General features: G+C 42.0%; 1 protein-coding gene across 1 annotated transcript in view; it reads right to left on the minus strand.

Annotated features, from left to right (window-relative positions):
* Positions 1-3,526: 3,526 nt before the first annotated feature.
* The window catches only part of LOC119807301 (40S ribosomal protein S27-like), a 36,131-nt gene continuing 15,576 nt past the window's right edge, over positions 3,527-24,081 (minus strand). The window contains exon 4 of the mRNA XM_042054547.1: positions 3,527-3,784. Coding sequence (XP_041910481.1) covers positions 3,527-3,784 — 258 coding nt within the window. The remainder of the gene's footprint in view (positions 3,785-24,081) is intronic.

The raw sequence follows: 24,081 nt of genomic DNA on the forward strand, positions 1-24,081 counted from the left end.
GGGCCTCAAGGCTCTTCAGCTTGTGGCAGCGGTGGAAAGATGAAGGGCAAGGGAGGTCATTCCAGAGAGAAAGGGAGGCTGAATCGCCACCCTAGATAACTCATTCTCGTAAGAAAAGCGGTTATGCTTCTTTGGGCTCCCCTCCTTCTGTGCTAAAACCGCTTAACTTTCCATGCTCTTCCACAGAATTAGGGAGTTAGGGAAGGCTCACAAACGGAAACCACAGCAATCTGGGATACAAATTACAACAGATGTCCATAACTGGAAAAATGAAAGCATCTAAGGATTAAATTGTACTTTTTTGAGATCAGATAAATGAGTCTGGTTGTTTTGGAGATGCCTGGCTATTTCCTCTTAGTTGGGGCAACGTACCCAAATGGCAATTTGATGTGGCATATTTGTCCAAGGATAAAATTAGAAAAAACTATGGCATATCATTGAACATGACATGTTGAACTAGGTCTTCCGTGGAATCCAGGCTCTGGGGAGACAGCCTCCATTCAGATCCCACAACTTTCTAAAGTAGCTTGTGATCTGTGAAAGTATCTACTTCAAGAGATTATTCTAAACACACCTGCCTCTTAAGATTATGAGAACATGAGTTAACCCACGTCAAGTTCGGAGACTACTCCCCAGGATGGCCGGAGCACTAAATAAATTTGGGCTTAATAGGTATTTTTTAAAATTGTTTTTATTGAGCTATATATTTTTCTTTGTTCCCCTCCCTTCCTTTCCCCTCCCTTTCTACTCTCTCCCATGGTCCCCATGTTCCCAATTTACCCAGAAGAGCTTTTCTTTTTCTACTTCCCATGTAGATCAGATCTATGTATGTCTCTCTTAGGGTCCTCTTTGTTGTCTAGGTTCTCTGGGTTGTGAACTGTAGGCTGATTTTTCTTTGTTTTATGTCTAAAAGTCACTTAAGAGTGAGTACATATTATATTGTCTTTCTGGGTCTTGGTTACCTTACTCAATTTCATGTTTTCTAGATCCATCCATTTGTCTGCAAATTTCAAGATGTCAACACTTTTTTCCACTGTGTAGTATTCCATTGTGTAAATATAACCACATTTTATTTACCCATTCTTTGGTTGAGGGGCATTTAGGTTGTTTCCAGGTTATGGCTATGACAAACAATGCTTCTATGAACATAGTTGAACACATGTTCTTGTGGTATGAATGAGAATTCTTTGGGTATATACCCCAAAGTGGTATTACTGGGTCTTGAGGTAGGTTGTTTCCTAATTTTCTGAGAAATTGCCATAAAGATTTCCAAAGTAGCTGTACCAGTTTGCACTCCCACCAGCAATGCAGAAGTGTTCCCTTTACCCTGCATCCTCTCCGGCATAAGTTGTCATCAGTGTTTTTGATCTTGGCCATTCTGACAGGTGTAAGTTGGAATCTCAGAGTTGTTTTGATTTGCATTTCTCTGATGACTAACGATGTTGGGTATTTCCTTAAGTGTCTTTCAGCCATTTTATTATCTGTTGAGAGGTCTCTGTTTAGGTCTCTACTCCATTTTTTATTGGATTATTTGTTCTTTGGATGACAAGTTTCTTCAGTTCTTGGTATATTTTGGAGATCAACCCTCTGTCCAATATGGGGTTGGTGAAGATCTTTGCCCAATCTGTAGGCTGCCATTTTGTCTTGTTGACCATGTCCTTTGCTTTACAGAAGCTTCTCCATTTCAGGAGGTTCCATTTATTAATTGTTTCTCTCAATGTCTGTGCTACTGGGGTTATATTTAGGAAGTGATCTCCTGTGCCCATGCATTCAACTGTACTTCCCACTTTCTCTTCTATGAGGTTCAGTGTGGTTGATTTTATGTTGAGGTCTTTGATTGATTTGGGCTTGAGTTTTGTGCATGGTGATAGATATGGATCTATTTTCATTCTTCTACATGTTGATATCCAGTTATGTCAGAACCATTTGTTGAATATGCTTTCTTTTTTCTATTTTATATCTTTTGTTTCTTTGTCAAAAATCAGGTATTCGTAAGTATGTGGACTGAGATCTGGGTTTTTGATTTGGTTCCATTGGTCCTCCTGTCTGTTTTTATGCCAGTACCAGGTTGTTTTCAATACTGTAGTTCAGTAGTAGAGTTTGAAATCAAGGATTGTGATGACTTCAGAAATTCCTTTATTGTACAGGATTGTTTTGGCTATCCTTGGTTTTTTGCTTTTCTGTATGAAGTTGAGTATTGTTCTTTTGAGGTCTGTGAAGAGTTTTGTTGGGATTTTGATGGGCATTGCATTGAATCTGTAGATTGCTTTTGCTAAGACTGCCATTTTTACTATTTGAATTCTACCTACACAAGAACATGAGAGATCTTTCCATTTTCTGGTGTCTTCTTTAATTTCTTTCTTCAAAGATTTAAAGTTCTTGTCATACAGGTCTTTCACTTGTTTGGTTAGAGTTACTCCAAGATAATTTACATTATTTGTGGCTATTGTGAAGGGTGATGTTTCTCTGACTTCTTTCTTAGTCCATTTATCATCTGTGTACAGGAGGGCTACTGATTTTTTTGAGTTAATCTTGTATCCTGCTACATTGCTGAAAGTGTTTATGAGTTGTTGAAGTTCCCTGGTAGAATTTTTGGGGTCACTTATGTAAACTATCATATCATCAGCAAATAGTGAGAGTTTAACTTCTTCTTTTCCTATTTGTATCCACTTGATCTCCTTTTGTTGTTTTATTGTCCTAGCTAGACCCTCAAAAACTATATTGAATAGATATGGAGAGAGTTGACAACCTTGTCTTATTCCTAACTTCAGTGGGATAGCTTTGTGTTTTTCTTGACTTAGTTTGATGTTGGTTGTTGGCTTGCTGCATATTTCCTTTAATATGTTTAGGTATGTTTCTTGTATCCCTGCTCTCTCCAAGATCTTTATCATAAAGGGGTGTTGAATTTTGTCAAAGGCTTTTTCAGCATCTAATGAGATGATCATGTGGTTTTTATTTTTTAGTTTGTTTATATGGTGGATTACATGGACAGATTTTCGTATGTTGAACCATTCCTGCGTCTCTGGGATGAAGCCGACTTGATCATGGTGGATGATTTTTCTAATGTGTTCTTGGATTCAGTTTGTCAGTATTTTATTGAGTATTTTTGCATGAATGTTAATGAGTGAGATTGGTCTGTAATTTTCTTTCTTAATAATATCTTTGCTTAGCTTGGGTATCAGGGTAATTGTAGCCTCGTAAAAAGAGTTTGGTAATGTTCCTTCTGTTTCTATTGTGTGTAACAATTTGAGGAGTATTGATATTAGTTCTTTGAAAATCTTGTAGAATTTTGGGCTGAAACCATCTGGCCCTGGGCTTTTTTTGGTTGGGAGACTTTTGATGACTATATATATATATATGTATATATATACACATATATATACATATATACATATATATGGATACACACACACACACACACACACACACACACACACATATATATATATATATATATATATATATATATATATATCCAAAATGTGTTTATTGGGATGGTTCCCACTCATCTCGAATCAGGTGCTTTTCACTGCTGCTTCCTCCTGAAGGAGCATCCTTCTGTCAGTCTTGCTTTCCCGCCTGTAGGCTGACAGAGGACAGTGGAGCAGCCGACACACAAGACTACCGTCTGTGCATGGCTAAAGACCGTGGCGATTTTATAGCATCCTGGGCACTTCACATGCATAAAGTAGGAACTGGGGCTCTGCACCAGGTGCTTTTTCTTGTGTTTCTTCTTTTCCTTCTCTGGAGAGGGATGAAGGAGATCCTTTGTGAGAGGCACGTTCTCATCGGGAGGTCGTCACCGCCGGAAAGGCTGTTTCTATTTCTTTAGCAGTTATAGGTCTATTTAATTGCTTATCTGGTCTTGATTTAATTTTGGTAAATGTTATTTGTCCAGAAAATTGTCCATTTCCTTTAAGTTTTCCAATTTTGTAGAGTACAGGTTTTCGAAATATGACCTGATGATTTCCTCCATGTCCGTTGTTATGTCCCCCTTTTCATTTCTGATTTTGTTAATTTGATATTCTCTCTCTGCCTTTTGGTTAGTTTGGATAAAGGTTTGTCTATTTTGTTGATTTTCTCAAAGAACCAATCCTTTGTCTTATTGATTCTTTGTATTGCTTTCTTTGTTTCTATTTTGTTAATTTCAGCTCTCAATTTGATTATTTCTTGCCATCTAGTCCTCCTGGGTGAGTTTGCTTCTTTTTGTTCCAGAGTTTTCAGGTGTGCTGTTAATTCACTAGTGTGGGATTTTTCCAGCTTGTTTATATAGGCATTTAGTGATATGATTTTTCCTGTTAATACTACTTTCACTGTATCCCATAAATTTGGGTGTGTTGTGTGGTCATTTTTGTTAAATTCGAGGAAGTTCTTATTCCTTTCTTTATTTATCCCTTGACCCATTGGTGATTCAGGTGAGCATTGCTTAATTTCTATGTGTTTGTGGGTTTTTTGAAATTAGTGTTGCTGTTGAATTCTATTATTAAACCATGGTGATCTGATAAGATACATGGGGTTATTTCAATTTTTTGGTATTTGTTGAGGTTTGTTTTATTATGTGGTCAATTTTTTAGAAGATTCCATGAGGTTCTGAGAAGAAGGTATACTCTTTTGTGTTTGGATGGAATGTTCTAGATGTCTGTTAAGTCCATTTGAGTCATAACATCTGTTAGTTCCCTTATTTCTCTGTTAATTTTCTATCTGACAGATCTGTCCAATGGTGAGAGTGGAGAAGTCTCCCCCATTAGTGTGTGGGGTTTAATATGTTATTTAAGCTTTAGTACTGTTTTTTTTTTTTTTTTTTTTTTTTTTTTTTTTTTTTTTTTTTTTTTTTTTTTTACATAGAGGGTGCCCTTGTATTTGGGGCATAGATGTTCAGTATTAAGATTTCCTCTTGATGGATTTTTCCTGTGACTAATATGAAATGTCCTTCTTTGTCTCTTTTGATTGATTTTAGTTTGAAGTCTATTTTGTTAGATATTAGGATAGCTACACCTGCTTGTTTCTTAGGTTCATTTGATTGGAAATTTTTCCCACCTCTTTACTCTGAGGCAATGTCTATCTTTGAGGTTGAGGTGTGTTTCTTGTATGCAGCAGAAGGATGGATTCTGTTTTCCTATTCAGTCTGTTATCCTGTGTCTTTTTATAGGTGATTTGAGTCAATTTATATTAGGGGATATTAATGACCAGTGATTGCTAGTTCCTGTTATTTCATTTTTCAATTTGGTGATGTTATTGTGTGTGTGTTTCCCTTCTTTGGGATTTACTGCTGTGAGATCATCTATTGCCTGTGTTTTTGTGGATGTAGCTAACTTCCTTAGGTTGGGGTTTTCCTTCTAGTACTTTGTGTAGGGCTGGATTTGTGGCTAGGTATTGGCTAACTGTGGCTTAGGGCTGCTCTGGCGAAGTTTGCTTCAGGATGTCTTTTGTATAAAACAGGTTGTCCTCAAAGCCACAGATCTCCTATTGCCTTAGTAGGTATTTAATGAGTCTAAATGGCTTCTTAATGATCATTGCTATAAAGAACTTTTTGTAATTTCCCCCAATATCTCTTAACTAATTAAAAGTAAAGCCAAGAATCAACTCCACCTATGTAGGACACCAAAGATTTTAGAACCACCATAACTTAAAAATAATATTAAACCATATTTTAAGTGGAAATTATTAGTAGCCCATAGAACTTGTCTCTGGTGCAGTTTGTACAAATGCTTTTTAATGTAAAAATCCTTAGCTTGCACAATTAGGGATTGGTGGATGAAGATGTGGTATTATGTAGAAAAATGAATAGGCAACGCAGGCCCCAGTCTCTTAATTGGATGATTATTTATGGACACTGACTAATAGATTGGCTTTCTGCGTGATCTGTGTGTGTCTGCATGGCTATTACTGTCACTAGCGGCTATGTGGGGACTGATGGGAGAAAGTCTAGTCACCTGGATTAATTGATCTCTCCATCCTGATGTTTCTGGATGGAAAATTGACTGCACAGCAAGCAACTCCATGGACTGAGGCAGAGCAAGCTCTGTCAGGGAGAGAAAAATCCATATTAATGATATGCTATAAAACCCTTTCTGTTAGGTACATATATTCCCTTACTTTCGTTTCCCAAGAATAGCTCAGCTGTCAAAGCATTTCCAAGATTTCCATGGATTCGGCAAATACTGTGCGATCGAATTATTGCCCTGAGAGAAGCTACAATTAAAACACATTAATCACTGTAACAAAAGATCCTTATTGAGGCTGACAAAGACGGGGAAATCTGACGAATAATTAGTCTGGTTAATCTTTTTAAAGGGAATTAAACTGCTAACAAGTTAAATCACTGTGATTTTTCAAAATAAGCCTCTAGGGTGAGCAGAGACCGGGAGATATTATCCTCTTTTACAACCATGTTTTCTTTCTTTTTCATCGCTGGTCCACTGGAGGGCCCGTGGTTAGAACAGTGGGATTCTGAGCCAGTTGGGAGAATACGGCTGGCCAAAGGGTGAGGGCAAGGTCTATCCTTTTCCCACAATAATTTCCCAATATGTCTAAAAGACATAGTGTCTGGAAGAGGAATTAGGAATGGCGTCTATCTCTGTCCCAGAACTAATGTGGTACCCTCTCTCCAGCCATTAGCAGTAACCCCAAACGGATCCGTAATGAAGCCTTCCCCAATCAACCACAACTCTCAGGTCAATTGCGAATTCATCTCCTCTCATTTTTATCCTTCTCTCCAGTTGGGTGGGTAATTTTTCCAGACCACACCCCTCCTTTTCCATGTCAACTGCTGCGAGAGACATTTTCCATGCTTTCAATAAAGCGAGAGGTGAAAAGGAATGAACCACAGCAGCGGGCAGCGAGGAACAACAGTCATTTGGGCTCAAGCCTGTTGTTTTGTTTGTTTGTTGTTTTAAGATTTATTTTTAACTATTGTGCATATGTGGGTTTGGGGGTTGTGTGCATGAGTCCAGGTGCCAGTGGAGGCAAAAAGAGGAAGCTGGATGCTCTGAAGCTGGAGTTACAGGCAGCTGTGGTGCAGATGTGGATGCTGGGAGCTGATCTGCTGGAGCCCTATGTGTGCTCTTAACCACTGAGCCGTCATTCCAGTCCCGCTTCGTCTGGACCGCTGCAACTTTGGGGAGCTCTGATGGGTACTGCGATGGATTGTCTAGATCTTCCTCCAGTAATGGAATGTTTCTTCCCCCGGCTGCTGGAGATGACTGTTGGTCACTAGTGGAATTGTCCGGAATGAAGAGAACATGTGGCGGAAGGTCACGTGTCCCGTAGGAATAGTTGGAGTGATGTAAGAGTATTAAGACTGGCTTAATCTGGGGCAACTTTTGGGAGGATTCTGCAGTGCCACTCTGTACCAGTCTCCTCTGTGGTGTCGGAGAGGCCTTCACGGGGAGGATGTATTACATCCCCACCTGCCTCATCTACCTAAGCTGAATTTCTTCTTTTCCCTTCCATAGAGTATGATCACAGGCACAATGCCCAGTAGACCCACTGACTGCCATGCTTAAGCTTAGAACCTACTTCTGGTCACTCCAACCTGCGACAGGAGAAGCGTCACTTCTGAAGAAGCCTCTGATGGCTAGGGGGTTTCTTATCAGTAGGTGGACAAAGATTCTCATCTGAACTGTTGCTGCCTCTGAGCCCTATAATGTTCTAACGGCAAGGGTGCTCCTGTTCTCAGAGGCCGTGGGAGACAAGTACTGCCATTTTGTTGTTGTTGTTGCTTTGGTTGTTTTGTTTTTTGGAATGACGGGGTGATGTGAATAGGGATAGCCCCCAATAGACTCATGTGTTTGAATCCTTGTTGGAGGATGTGTGTCACTAGGGGGTGGGCTTTGAAGTCTCGGGGGCTGAAGTTTGGTCAGTGCATCATTTTCTGCTGCCTGAGGATCCAGATGTAGAACTCCCAGCTACTTTTCCAGCACCATGCTGAGACTGTAAGGCAGCCCCAGTTCAATGTTTTCCTGTATAAAAGTTGCTGTGGTCATGGTGTCTCTTCACAGCAACAAAACCCTAACTAAGACAGGTAGGGTCTGAGCCCTGGCTGTCCTGGAACTCTCTATGTAGCCCAGGCTGATCTCAGACTCACAGAGATCTGCCTGCCTCTGCCTCCCAAATGTTTGGATCAAAGGTATGTGCCACCATGCCCCGTAATATACCATTACTTAAGAGAGGGGACGAAGCTCCCTGGAAGTGGCACATCAGTTTGCAGGGACACTGAGTCCTGGAAAACAGAGGTTAAGGCCACCCCACCTCCCACATTCCATTCATGATCATCTTTTATAATTGATAGTTTGCTAATAACTAAATGTGTTTACCTGAAACTCCTATGGTGAAACCCTTGTATCTTTACGCTGGGATTAGGAAATGGGGTGAGAGAAATTATTAAATACCTTGAAGGAAACTCTAAGAAGAGGACCAGTGCCCTCATGGAAGAAATCCAAGTGTTGGAAGGAGGTAGGGTTTGGGCTGAGGTGGAAGAAATGGTGAGCTCAGTCTTGGCTCTGATATGAGGTGTTCAAGTAGAAACATCTACCAGGCCAGGCCAGACCTTAGAGTGGATCTTTCCACCAGAGAAACACTCACTGCTCAACAAGGATTGTTTTTGAACTTCCTGTATTATAAACCACCCACTCTCCTGCTGGTGCTACCACAGTGAATCAAAAACAAAGTCCCTAGTTCCACTGACAAATATTGCACGAGCTACTGAGAGAAAAATACAATAGAGAGAATAGGGAGAGTTAATGAGAGACAGAGCTAAGACTTAAATTTAGGCTGAGTGTTGGGGTAGTTTGAATGTAGTTGGCCCCCATAATCTCATAGGGAGTGGCACTATTAGGAGGTGTGGCTTTGTTGGAGTTGGTATGGCTTTATTGGAGGAAGTGTGCCACTGTGGGGGCAGACTTTGTGACGTTTCTTATGCTCAGGTTGTCACCCAGTGAGTCAGTAGACTTCCTATTGCCTGCAAGATGTAGGACTCTCAGCTACTCCTCCAGCACCACGTCTGCCTGCATGCCACCATGCTCCCCGTCATGATGCTAATGGACTGAGCCTCTGAAACTGTAAGTGAGTGCTGTGGGACAATTCTGTATTCTGTCAATTATGTTTTAAATAAACGCTGATTGACCAGTAGCCAGGCAGGAAGTATAGGCAGGGCAACCAGACAGGAAGTAGAGGCAGGGCAATGAGAACAGGAGAATTCTGGGAAGCAGGAAGCTCCCTCTGCAGTCCTGTCCAGACACCAAAGAAAGAAAATGTGACCTGCCTCGCTGAAAAAGGTACTGAGCCATGTGGCTAACAAGTGAGCCACCCCAATTAAATGTTTTCTTTATACAAGTTGCCATTGTCATAGTGTCTTTTCACAGCAATAGAATCCTAACAAGTACCATGGCTGCAGGAATTATGGCTAAACTTGGTTCACAGGCCCTTCAAGCAGCATCAGGGTCTAGCCTCTAACAACATGGTTTAGACTATCTACATTCTTCTGTCTACTCCAGTGCCCATCTTCCAGACCATAAGAATTGCATGGTGCTTGCTAAACTTATGTCACCTCCTGGGCCCCTCCCTCTGCTCAGTCTCTGGGGAAGATCTTAGATGTCACATATCAGTGTGTGCCTTATGGGATTCTTGTCAACAGGGAGGTTCAGGAATGTTGGTCCTTTCCTTTGCCTTAAAAAGGCAGCTCTACTTTAGATGAATTTGTATGTATGTATGTATGTATGTATGTATGTATGTATGTATTGATTTTTGAGACAGAGTCTCATATATCCCAGGCTGGTTTCTAGCTGACTATGTAGTCAAGGATGGCCTTGAACTTCTGATCCATCTGACTACTGTTAGTAATAAGTGTTAGAATTACAGCTATGTGCCACCATGCCTCATTTTAAGACCAGTAATTTACTAATTGACTTAAGAATATGTGACTTGTATTAAGAGATAGACCAATGCTATACACCATCCTTTGTTTCAACATTAATTTTATATGAGCCAAAAATTTAAATATAAAATGCAAATTCATGAAAGGCCAGAGAAGAAAATTCAGGTGGATTTAAAAATGAATATCATCTACAAGGAAAGTTCTTCCTAAGACAAAAAACCCAACAGAGGATATTGGGAAGTGTGATACGTAGTTGAGTGTAACAAATTTCACAGTAGCCCAACTTTATCACTAATCTCTTAATAAATAGATGCCTTGTGAAAACTACTTTGGGATGTTTAATTATATAGCATGTATATTCAGTTATATAATATGTATGTGGACTCAGTTATATATATATGTGTGTGTATATATTCACTTACATAGTGTGTATATGGATTCAGTTATATAGTATGTATATTCAATTACAGTGTATGCATGTGGGTTCAATTGTATGTATTTATGTCAAGAGGATGTGTGTAACAGTTGAGAGCCTTCCTCCATGGCCTCCATCTCCTTCTATATGATACTTTGTGACTTGTATGCTTTCTCTTGCAAATTCTAAAGGAAGGAGTAATCATCCAGAAGTACAAAGTATCTACATCATTTGCTAGTAGACTTAAAATGATAATAAAAGCATGTGAGTGTAAAGCCTAAGGGATATGATGTGGGAGAGTCTTCTGTTTGTGTCGATTTCATTGGTTAATAAAGAAACTTGCCTTGGCCCATGTGATAGGCCAGCCCTTAGGTGGGTGGAGTAGACAGAACAGAATGCTGGGAGTGAGGCAGATGCCTCGGGCAGTCGTCATGCCGCTCCTCTCTGGGTCAGCCACGATGAAGCCAGCCACCAGGTCAGACATGCTGAATCTTTCCCAGTAAGCCACCACCTTGTGGTGCTACACACATTACTAAATATGGGTTAAAGAAAGATGTGAGAATTAGTTAATAAGAGGCTGAAACTAATGGGCCAGGCAGTGTTTAAAAGAATACACTTTGTGTATTGTTATTTCGGGGCATAAGCTAGCCAGGCGACCAGGACCCAGGCGGGACCGCAGCCCGCCGCTCCACTCTACAAGGATACAATTTTACCACTGCGTTTCTTTATTATTTGTGTGTGTGCGTGCAAGCATGTGTGTGTGTGTGTCTGTGTGTGTGTGAAGGGTTCATAGGTCAAAAAGGAGACCTGCAAATGTGCCACATCACACATGGACAGGTCAGAGGGCAGTTTTAAGGAGTTCTCACTTCTGCCATGCAGATTCCAGGGACTAAATTTCACCTGCTGAGCCATCTTGCTAGTCTAAGAAATGAAACTTTAGACACAAAAGTTCCAAACAAGAAATGTTTGAGCTGGATGTGGCGGCACTCAGGGAGCTAGAGGCAGAAGGATCTCTTTGAGTTTTAGGCCAGCCTAATCTACAGAGTGAATTCCAGTCAAGATTACACAGATAGAATTTACCTCAAAAAATAAACAAACAGCCGGGCGGTGGGGGCGCACACCTTTAATCCCAGCACTCGGGAGGCAGAGGCAGACGGATCTCTGTGAGTTCGAGGCCAGCCTGGTCTACAAGAGCTAGTTCCAGGACAGGCTCTAAAAAAGCTGCAGAGAAACCCTGTCTCAAAAAACCAAAAAGAAAAAAAATAAACAAACAAAAGAAACATTTTGAGGTTTCTAGCAGTATTTATGTCAGGGAGGAACACATGAGAAATTATTTCTGGAATTGATGATCATGTAGAATTCTTATGAATCTTACTAAATTTACCCTTGTTTTATATTTTTATTTATTTATTTATTTATTTATTTATTTGTGTGTGTGTGTGTGTGTGTGTGTGTGCGCGTGCGCATGTGTGCGTGTGTGCGTACAACATGAGTGCGGTGCCCATGGAGGATGGAAGAGGGCATTGGTTCTGGAGCAGGAATTAAAGACAGTTGTGAGCTGCCTCTTCTTCTTTTCTTTTCTTTTTCTTTTTTTCTTTTTTTCTCTGTGCAGCATCCCTGACAGCCCCGGAAGTAGGTTTGTAGATCAGGCTGGCCTCAAACTCATCTAGTTAGCAGGACGTTTCTAAGTAGATTTTTTTTTCTATGAGAAATTCCAGCAAGACACTTGTAAGAACGGAAAGTCAACTTTAACTTTCCACTCTCCTGTTTCTTCCAGACTCCACTTTTCTCTACTCTCTGGTGTCAGAGAGGTCCCAAAGGAAGCTGGTGTTGCGTTGAAGGAAGGAGAGGCCATTGGCGATGCCATTGGAGAGGTCTAAAAACAGACTGAGTATCAGAGGAGAAGAAGACGTGGAGCAAGGGAGAATAGGAGTGGGAAATGGCCTCGGGAGTGAAAGACATCCTCATGGGGCACACCCACAACTCTGCCAGATGGGGAGTTCTCAGACTAGGAGGAGGGAAGGGATAATGAACTTGAGACTCAAAGGTTAAAGAAAACCCAGACAGAGAAACCCTGTCTCAAAAAACCAAGTCAAACCTGAATGCCCCCCCCAAAAAACCCCAAAAACCCAAAACCAAACCAAACCAAACAAACAAAAAAACCCAACCAAAACAAAACAAAAAAGCAAAAACTAAAAGAAAAAAACCCAAAAGTTTGCCAGGTGGTGGTGCACACCTTTAATCCCAGAACTCTGGAGGCAGAGGCAGGTGGACCTCTGTAAATTTGAGGCCAGTCTGGTCTATAGAGCGAGTTCCAGGACAGGTTCCAAAGCTATACAGAGAAACCCTGTCTCAGAAAGAAAAAAGAGAGAGAGAGAGAGAGAGAGAGAGAGAGAGAGAGAGAGAGAGAGAGAGAAAGAAAGAAAGAAAAAGAAAACCACAAAGAAAACCCAGAGGAAAACAAATAAAATATTTGCTCTCAGCAAGGAAAACTGCCTTCAATTCTGAGGATTCATGGCTTCCAAAGTGAGCAGGTAACAGAATAGCCTAGGTTAGGTATCCCGCCCGAGAGATGTTCAAAAATTTTGTTTTTAGCATTTTCCCCGAGGGATTCAGACAAAGGCGCCATGCTCATGTTCCTGAAAGGCCTGGAGCCATCTGTGCTCTAGGATAATGTCCGGTACCCAGGACAACTCCCAGGGGACCCTGAAGGACACCACAGCCTAGACTGTCAGAATCACCTGTGGGGTGGAATATGACATGATACGAATGTCCTAGGCGTGTCCAGCACAGGCTGGCTTGGCTTTTCCAGCAGAGAAACACAGCCTTCCACACCCAGAACCACTGCACTGATTAAAATATATGTTCTAAGGCAGACAAAGATTCCCTACATTGTAGCAGGACCGAGAACTTGCATGTCAGGCTGACGCCTGATACAGATTAAACCAGTGAGAAACAAATCCTTCTGGAGGGGCGTATGATGGAAACACTGACGGGGTATAATTAGGACCTGGAGTTTGAGCACTACCTTCTATGGAAGACACCTCCGGTCTACAGCAGTTCTGTAAAATACTCGGACACTGTCGTCACGGCACTTCAGAAAGGCATGGGGTAAAGGTAGTTTTTAAGAGCCTCAAAAACCGTCGTGGTGGTTAAAGGAGAGAGGGGGGCAGCACAGCATTCTCTTTGCTCCAAAGGTAGTCACAAATGGAGGAGAGAAGAGGGTTACTGGTGGATATCTACTTAACCCCATCTGTTCCTCCTTCACTTCATGCTCTGCAGTGAGGTCTCATTGAAGGACTGGTGTGCAGGTGGAGACCGATACCTGAAATTTTTTCTTTACAAAGTAAGTCACTTCTCTGGAGGCGCATGCCATCTATTGCAAAGGAAATAATTCAAATTCAAAGCAAGGCTGTGCATAGGAGATAAGGTGATTCTCTTGTTGTGTTGGCAAGTTAGGAAAACCCAGTGAAAACAAAGGCCTTAAAAGATGGGTAAAATCTGGGCTGGAGAGATGGCTCAGTGGTTAAGAGCACTGGCTGCTTTTCCAGAGGACCAGGTTCAATTCCCAGCACCCACATGGCAGCTCACAACTGTCTGTAACTTCAGTTCTATGGAATCTGACACTCTCACACAGACAAATGTACACATAAAAATAAATAAATAAAAAGAAGAGTAAAAAATTCAGGAAGAAACAAACGTGTGTCGTGTTTAGAGCTTGCCAAGTAGAGGGGTGTGGGAAGCCCAGCATGGAAGCCCCTGATGCCTGGCAGCACTGGATGGAGAAGTGCGGCTTCCGATGGGTAGTAAGATCTTAGTCAGCCTGAGGAGGACTAGGGAAGAACCTGAAGACGGTCTCATTAGGGACACAGAAAGCCCACAGCCTGCCGAGAACTGAAAGCCCAATCAGGAACTACTCCATCACTGTTAATGTCCCCAATGACAGCAGAGCTGATGGCACCCCCATAACAGAACACCCCACCACCACTTTAAGGAGATGTGCTATGAATTTAAATCCATTTACAGACTCCTTTGTGTTCTTTTTTTTTTCTTTTTTTTTTTTTTGGTTTTTCAAGACAGGGTTTCTCTGCAGCTTTTTTTAGAGCCTGTCCTGGACCTAGCACTTGTAGACCAGGCTGGCCTCGAACTCACAGAGATCCGCCTGCCTCTGCCTCCCGAGTGCTGGGATTAAAGGCGTGCGCCACCACCGCCCGGCATCCTTTGTGTTCTTTCCTTTGACCCCTTCACAAATATTTCACCCTGGCTCTAGCCCTGAGATGTTTCCTTGGCTGAAATTTAAGTTAAAACTTTTTTCTAGCCGAGTGATGGTGGCGCATGCCTTTAATCCCAGCACTCGGGAGGCAGAGGCAGGCGGATCTCTGTGAGTTCGAGACCAGCCTGGTCTATAAGAGCTAGCTCCAGGACAGGCTCTAAAAAAGCTGCAGAGAAACCCTGTCTCGAAAAACCAAAAAAAAAAAAAACCCAAAACTTTTTTCTATTAAGTTTTAAAATGTTATAATAGGGGCTAGAGAAATATCTCAGTGGTTAAGAGCACTGGCTGCTCTTGCAGAGGACCCAGGTTCAATTCCCAGCACCCATGTAACGGCTCACACCTATTTGTAACTCCAGTTTCAGGACATTTGAAGCCATCTTCTGGTTTCCTCCAGGAGCCAAGCATGTAAGTGGTGCACAGACACATGTGCAGGAGAAACACCCATGCACATAGGAGCCAACATGCAAGTGGCGCACAGACACATGTGCAGGAGAAACACCCATGCACATAGGAGCCAACATGCAAGTAGTGCACAGACATGCGTAAACAAAACACCCATGCACATAGGAGCCAACATGCAAGTGGCGCACAGACACATGTGCAGGCGAAAACCCATGCACATAAAATATAATAAATCTTTTTATTAAAGTTAAAACATTTGTTTGTTTGTTTGTTTTGTGTGTGGATGTCACAGTGTGCCTGTGAGAGCATGCATGAATGTGTGTGTGTGTGTGTTTGTGTGTGTGTGGCAGCATGCACGTGGAAGTCAGAGGACAACTTAGTAGGAGTTGCTTCTCTCCTTCCACCATATGGGTCCCCTGATTGAACACAGTTTTAAGGCTGGGCAGCAGGCATTTTTACCTGCTGAGCCACCTCAGCGGCCCTAAGCTAAGCATTTAAAAGACGTTTACAGGTGACAAATAGCAAGTAAGCAAACAGACATACCCAAGATCAACCAAACTTCTAAAATAAACTCCTAAGATTAGGCAACCAAACCTTTGTGGGTTTGTTTTGTTTTGTTGGTCTTTGGCCTCAGCAGGAAGCAAGCTTCCAGTTTCACGCCAGTGAGAACTAGCTGGTCTTAGCATCATAGTGAACTTGGCTACACATCTTGGTATCTTCTCATGGAAGCCTGGGTTCAGAAGAGCAAAGTGCCCTTTAAAACCACATCTTCCCTTCCAGCACCCTCAGTTTCTGTAAGCAGACGTAGCTTTTATTTTCAGAGGCTTTTGAGCCGTGTGTGTACATGTGCACACCAAGTCTCCAGAGAACAAAGGTGAGACTCCCTCCCCAGTGGGAATCTAAGAGAGAAGGGGCCTAGAGAGAATGGTCTTCTCTGGAAAATTCCATTACTCTGGTTTGGTGGGAGTGACCGACCAGGAGGTGGGCCGGTGGTGCTGTCCGTGGTGCTGACCCAACACGGCTTGGCATACACCTTTGTTTCTTTTGACTCTGGGACCAGGACTGGGAACTGAAGGTCCAGCCAGCCCAGTACTTATGTTAAAATGGTCAAGGTTGTGAATATTTTATCTTGTTCCTTAATAATAACATTACTTTTATCTCAAAGCAGACTAATTGTGATTTTTGCATCCCTATATAGAGAGGGTTTATTTTTTTTTATTTATTTATTTTTTATTTTTTGGTTTTTCGAGACAGGGTTTCTCTGTAGCTTTGGAGACTGTCCTGGAACTAGCTCTTGTAGACCAGGCTGGTCTCGAACTCACAGAGATCCGCCTGCCTCTGCCTCCCGAGTGCTGGGGTTAAAGGCGTGCGCCACCGCCGCCCGGCTAGAGAGGGTTTATAAACGCTAAATTCTAGGTTGATAACAGAATCCTTCCCTAGAAAGACACTGTCTTATCCACCTTGGTCAGTTTGCAATGTTATAACAAAAATTACAACCAGGTAGTGGTGGCGCATGCCTTTAATCCCAGCACTTGGGAGTCAGAGGCAGGAGGATCTCTGTGAGTTCGAGGACAGTCTGGTCTACAGAGTGAGGTCCAGGACAAGCTTCAAAACTACAGAAATACCCTGTCTTGAAAACAAACAAACAGAATAAAATAAACCAAAATAAAAAATAAATTCCAGAGACCAGGTAGCTTATGAACAACAGAATTTAGGTTTCCTTTTCTTTCCTTTTCCCTTTCCCTTCTCTTTCTCATTCTATTTCCCTTTCTTTTCTTTTTGGTAATAGGACACTACTTATGTACCCTAGGATGGCTTCAAATTAATAGCCCTCCTGTCTCAGCCTCTTGGTGTCATGATTTTAAAAATGTGTCATTATGCATTGTGAAAAAAATTTCACTCACAGATCTGGAGGCTAAAGGTCAGAGATTTAGAGTACTAGCTAAGCCAGGATCTGGTGACATTCCTCATCTGGGTTACAGACCATTGTCTTCTGAACATATTGTCATATGGTAGAGAAGAAGGCAACCCCGCTCCCTGGCCTCTTCTTTCAAGGACACCACCTCATTTGTCTGAGCTCCACCTTCAGGACATGGTCACCTCCCTTACAGCCCTACCTCAGACGCTATCACAACGAGAATAATTTTAATACGCTCTGCAGCCGAGGTCTGACTAATCGCCTACACAGTCACAGCACTGAGCACTGACAAGTGACACATGGATGTGGAAACAGTCTGTGCCACAAATCTTTTAAAACTTAAAGTACAGTGTGAGGAAATTTTCACTCTTCTCAGCGTGCCGAATGTTGACACATTTTCTATGACATTCTTTATTTCCTATTATCAGAAAGGGCAGGGTTTCTTCTGAAAAAGAAGAAAAAGGAGATACACAGAATATCGGTTTTAAGTGTTATTTTTGTTCTTGAAAGGGCTTCTTGTAGTCTTTCAAAGAGGGCTTTTTTCCCCTCCCGAGATTTATTTTGATAGAATTAGCTGAGCCTTGTCAGGGAGAACAAAATTTTTGTAAGCTTACCATACCAGTAAAATGCCAAATTATATGCTGTAAGTTTCTTGTTCTATTCTATCCGGGTCCAGTCAAAGAGAGAAAAGATTTTGAATCCAGAACTATTAGCATTTGGAGACAAAAGGGAGACATCACCATAGCTGTTTGCCGGGAGCTGTTTTTCTCAGACCCACGGGCCCTGTCACTCAGGTAAAGGATGCTGTGGATGCTGTGGATGCTCCTCACTGCTCTTCTGGACCAGAAAGAGCATAGCGTAAAGGTCTTTCACCTTGGCTCAATTCTTCCCCATCCTCTAAAAACTTAAAAACCTCACAGAAACCAGAAACTTCTACATTTAAAAGAGGTAATAGGGCCTAGTCATGTCTGGTGGTGCACACCTCTAATCCCAGCACTTGGGAGGCAGAGGCAGGTGAATCTCTATGAGTTCAAGACCAGTTTTTCTGCATAATGAGTTCTGCATAACTAGAGGTCACATAGGAACATAAGACTTTGTTTTTTTTTTAAATGAAGTAATAAAATAATAAAAGAGGCGATAATATGTAAAGAAAGAAATTTAGATTTAAAATCATAAACATCTGGATGTAAATTCCAGCAGTGCCAATGCCTAGCTCAGCTACTTTGAATAAAATTCTTAAAACTTGGGGCTGGAGAGACGGTTCAGTGGTTAAGAGCACTGGCTGCTCTTCCAGAAGACTCTGGTACAATTCCCAGCACCCATATGGCAGTCAACTGTCTGTAACTATAGTTCCAGGGGATTCGGCACCCTCACATAGACACACATACACATCAATGCACATAAGAATACCTGAAACTCACTGAACCTCAGTTTCCTTGTTTCTAAAGAGGAAGGCAGCCATCTGTATGGAGGCTGTGGCTGTTTTGATGAAAATTACCTATGGTGGGACTGGGGAGATGTTTTGTTGGCAAGATGCCTGCTGTACAAGTAGGATCTGAGCCCAGATCCCCAGCATCCATGTGAAAAACCTGTAATACACACCTCAGAGCTGAGAATTCCTGGGACTTGCTGGCCAGCTAGTCTAATATCAGTAAACTTCAAGCTCAGTGAAAGACCCTGTCTCAAAAAAGAAGGTAGAGAAGAAGTGAGGAAAACACAGGACACCAACCTCTGGATGAGTGTGCAGGAACACATGCACACAAATTACCTGCACTAAGTGCCTAATGCATTAGCTCACACAGAGCAAGCTTAATAAATGGCACGAAGAACTAATGAATGACAAATGGGACTATGCCATTCGAAAGACCAACTCGAGACCCTCAGGGAAAGCTATCCTGAATAGAAGGGGGCACTCATAGCTAGCGGGTTGTTGAGATGGGGAAATGAGCAGGACCACATCACACTGTAGCCACACAATCGTGGTGTGGTGGTTTGAACAAGAACAGCCTCTTTAGTTCATAGATCAGATTTGAATGCTTGATCACCAGGCAGGGGCACCATTTGAATGGATTAGAAGGTATGACCTTATTGGGATAGGCGTGTGGTCTTGTTGGAGGAAATATGTCATTGGGATGTGGGCTTTGAGGTTTCAGAAGCCCAAGCCAGGCTTAGTGGCTCTCTCTTCTTGCTGCCTGCAGATCCAGATATAGAACTTTCAGCTCCTTCTCCAGCACAATGTCTGTCCATGTGCTACCATGCTTTCTGCTATGGTGATAATGGACTAAGTCTCTGAAACTCTAAGTAAGCCCCATTTAAATGCTTTCCTTTATAAGAATTATTGTGGTCATGGTGTCTCTTCACAGCAATAGAACTCTGACTAAGACATGAGGTAACCAAGGATTTTTCTTTCAAGTGTGATGGCAAATGTATAACACACCTTGACCTGGAGAATACATTAACTAGGTTCATATTTTAAAATAGAAACTGGACACAGTAGTATATACATGTAATCCTAGCACTTGGAAGGTCGAGGCAGGGGGATCAAGAGTACAAGACCATTCTCAGCTACAAAACAAGTTCAAAACCAGTCTGGCCACATGATAATTTGTCTCAATGCTTCTCCCACCTCCCCCCCCCCCTTCCAAAAGGAAAGAAAATAGAACATTGGCTGCTGTGTGACAAACAGACTACAGCTGAGCAGTTAGGAAGCTCTCCACTTGCCCAGGTGGGGCTGGTAGGGGTGGGAAGGTTATGACATGGTGGTAAAAAGCATTTTGCTGTGTACCATGTCTTCATGGTGGAGCTGACAGAGTGCGGTATTAGATACATTGTGTACTTAAGAGAGGAGGACAGTAGGTGACATTTAGGCTTTGGCTTGGGGTAATTGGGAGAGTGAAAGAACTAGGAAGAGAACATCCAGGCAGGGATTGGAGGTCAGCCTGGGGGAGTGTTGACAGAGGCTGTTTGTTCATTTCCTGGCCACCCGGACTCCTGAAATAATCACACAGAAATATGTATTAATTAAAATACTGCTCGGCCCATCACTTAGGCATATTGCTAGTTAGATCTTATATCTTAAATTAACTCATTTCTATTAATCTGTGTATTGCCATGTGGCTGTAGCCTATTGGTAAAGTTCCATCTGGCATCCGGCGTCTGTCTCCTGTGGTGGCTCCATGGCTTCTCTCTGACTCCACCTGCTTTCTCCCAGAATTCTGTTTAGTTTTTCCTGCCTAGCTCTATTCTGCCCTATCACAGGCCAAAACAGCTTCTTTATTCATTAACCAATAAAAGAAACACATATACAGAAGAACTTCCCATACCATTTCCCTCTTTCTGTCTAAATGAAAAAGAAGGTTTTAACATAATAAAATTGCATATAGCAAAATAGGTATCAAGCAAGAATTACAATATTTAATCTATTTTATCTTTTATCATAACTAAGGAAAACTATAATAATAACTATTCTTCAGTTCCATCAAATACTCCATAAGGATATAATATTACCAAGTTAATAGGAAGTACATTATAACAACTTCCAAAACTCTAGAATTGACAAAGACATCTCACTGCATGGATAGTCACCCAAAGTTCTTTTGTAACATTGGGACACATCTTCAGACTACAGGCCCATAGTGTCCAGGAGACTTTTCCATAAAGCAGGAAATTTGGAGATATCTTATGCCTTGCATTGGCAAAGTTCACTAGTTGCTTTCTTCTGTGTCCTATAGAATGTCTGGCAGACTCTTTCATGAAGTGGGAACCTGAGGGATGGTCTCACCTTTAGGAAAGTCCTGCATGTCCAGTTCATACAGCATAGCATCAAGCAGTCCAGGCAAGAGCAGTTTCTTGTCCAAATGACTAACAAACTCCATAAGGAGCCTCTTCAATGCCCATCTTCTTGAAGTGATTGGTGCTGCCAGGAGCAGATGTGTCTCATTGTCATGAAAAGTCCTAAGTTCTTAAAACATTTTAAATGCCATATTTTGAAGGTCTCCAAAAGATTTGAAGAATACCTATCTAGCTGACATATATCTCTATATATCTAGAAAACTTAACTAACATGACTACAAGCTTGACTACTATAGATGACTATTTATTAACCTGTATTTCTTAATTATACATTACATTTTAAGTCAGCTTCACAAACACAATACCTTAATCAAGAGCAGAAATATACATATAACAAAACTGACCTCAAATTTATGTCAATAAACCAAGATCCATACCAATGCAAATCTCGATAGCATAGCCCCCTTTAAATGTAAACAAATGTTTATAAACAATTTTTGGGAATATGGGCATGGTTCTCTCCAAACTGCTTCCTGCTTTTTGTTGGGCAAAGTATTTTCTTTTGGGGGGGTTCATGGAATACATCAAACCATATTAGTCTGGAAGGAATCCACAGGTTCTTATCTTCTGTGGAAACAAAAGAAGAACCTCTTTTCCAAAGCAACAAATCCTTAGACCCAAATTTTGAAGTCAAGATACCTTAAAGTATACATGTTGGTTTATCTTAGCAGCCCATATAAATAAATGTCTCTCTGTACTTAGCTCCTTCACAGTCAAAAAATTCAAAGACAACATAATAATATACATGATCCAGTGCCAGGATCTCTGGCAGATAGAGTGGAGGCAGAGCCAGTCCAGCCGGACTCTCCCTGGACCTCCCTCCTAGCCACCAGAGAGAACCACACCAAGTCGCGAATCTTGTCGAAGCAGGATCTTGTTTTATTGCATTAGGCAGGAACTTATCTAGGGCAGGAGTCTTGGGATGAGTTGAGGTGGAGTAAGGAATAAGGGCCAATAATATCCTGCCACCTTAGCAGTGGCTATACAGAGGCGGGTTTAGGTCAGGCTGTGCTGAGTCACTCATATACAGAAATCATGGCCAAAGACAGATCACCAAACTCGAGTTAGGCTCAGGGAGTTAGACTGGGCCTCAGGCCTGGGCCTCATGAGTCCCAACAATCCAGACTCTCTCTATATATTCCATCTTTATGTGGCTTATTTTTCTTATTCTATCACTTTTTCTACAAGTTTAATATTTATTTTATTATCTTTAATCCTTTAACCTATGACTGTCTGTACTCTTTTATTATGTAACTGTCTATACTCTTTTTCCTCTCTCAAGCCTACGTATATTTATCCAACACTGTTATCCATTTAGAGGTCTTTTTCATCTGAATATGTCTTTATTGCATGCGTATCTGTAATTATTTTTTGACCAGGAGCACTTTTTTTTAATTGCTAAGCGGGCATGGCTAAGATGAACTCCACCATCCCACCTGTTGGCTCTGCCCAGGCCAACATGGCAGAGGTTCGTTCACTGCCTCTGAGACTGCCAGGTGGGAGCCACACTTACTACCTCAACTCTGGTAACCATTTGGCCCATGCTGCCACCAAGTAACTCGCAGCACACTACCCACAAACTCCATTCAAGTGCTTGGCCTCCTGAAAGAGCCAGAGTTAGTGCTAGCAGCATGGAGGAAGCCACCATTTTGAACCGAGCTCTTTTTTTTTTTTTTTTTTTTTTTTTTTTTTTTTTTTTGCTACTGCTGAAATAGGAAAATAGAAAGACGTCTCTTAAAGGAGCTGCGGTGCCCCTGCTCGCTGCCAGCAAACAGAGCCCACCTGAAAAAAATAAATACAGCTAAACTTTGTTTTCTTTGTGTGTGTCTAGAATTCTTTTCTAAGCTTCCTCAGGTTTTACATGGATGTAATCAGCCTCCCCCTCCCCACTTCACCAGGGGAGAAGTGAAGTAAAATCTTCATTGTTACACACATACAATGTTGTACAAAGTCACTGCAGGGCCCACAGAGCTACCCCTTCTCCTGGGGTTCATATTGAGGATCGCTTGTAGTTTCTGGCCAAACATCTTGTTGGAGTTTCTGGCTAAACATCCTATTTGCTCCTGTGCTCCCTCTGCCCCGACTGGTGGTTAGCTTAGGGGTTTTGTTTACTCTTGAATTTGGTAATCCACCTGCCTGGGGGGATTTCCATTGCGCAGTATATAGCTAGGTGTATAAGGTTTTTGCTAAGCTTGAATAAACGGCATTTGTTCCTCACAAATGACCTGTGTAACTTGTGTTCCTTTAATCTCCAGGCCTTTTCCCAGCTTGCGAACAGTACAGTAGCGAGTAAGGCAGGAAAGGCGTTACAGTCACAAGAGAACAGCAGATGAGCAAGGAAGACTTGTAGAGAGAAAATAAGTCCAACGTTTGGAGGTTGGAAAAAGTGGGGAACCCAATTAAAAAAGAAACTCAGAAGGAGTCTTCACTCCTGGATTTGGCTACCTGAAGTATTGGTAAGCAGAATGGTGGGAAAGAATGACTGATTATAATAAACTCAAGAGTGAACAGCAACTTAAAAAAAACTTGTCCTCAACTCTCAAGTATTTCGTTGTAAAAACTGGTTGGGGAGTTTGCTGGAAAGAGAAGAGTCCAAGAACCTTCCCTGATTTCATTTCTCAAGCTAGAAGGCACATAGCAATGAGTGCTGACGGGTTTCTCTCAGCAGAGTGGGGCAACTTGGTATGCAGGAAGAAGAAGAGGTTTCAGCTGCAGAGCAGGCAAGCAGAGAGGAGGTGGGATTTGAATGTAAATGCAAGGGCTAGCCTCAGACACGATGGCTTTGAGAGGAAGGAAGGCTAAGCACTGACATCAGGGCAGGGGACGGTGGAATCCTCGGCTCACGTGTCTTCAGTGCGTTATTGGAGAGTGCTGTGTACCTAGGAGAAGGCTAAGATTCCACAGCACAGTACGGGGAAAGTTGGGTTGCTTTCCTTCTGACTTCCTTCCCACTGACTCCTCCTGTTTGTAGTCTCTGCAGTTTCTCTAACCAGGGGCCCGCATGGACACTGCATACTAATGAGACAATGCTTGGTCCAAACTCAGGCACTTGTTTCTGAATAATCAATCTGGCATTTTACCAGCAACCATGAGCTTTGGATTTGCTGACAATTAAGTAAAAGGCCAAGGCTCTTAGCAATTATCCACTAGCTCTGCTGTCCAGTCTGACTTCTTATCATGCATGGGAGGATGGGGAGCTGAAGAAGAACTGATGAGCCCTCCTCCCCCCACTCCACCGTGACTACCAGACCGTAGCTCAGATAGCAAGACTCAGGAGGCTCAGCTTAGAGGAAAATGAACACAGGTAAGATGTTACGACAATTTCCACAACACATGCACCGTGTGTG

This window comes from Arvicola amphibius, chromosome 2 (assembly GCF_903992535.2).
Source record: "Arvicola amphibius chromosome 2, mArvAmp1.2, whole genome shotgun sequence".
Lineage (NCBI taxonomy): Eukaryota > Metazoa > Chordata > Mammalia > Rodentia > Cricetidae > Arvicola > Arvicola amphibius.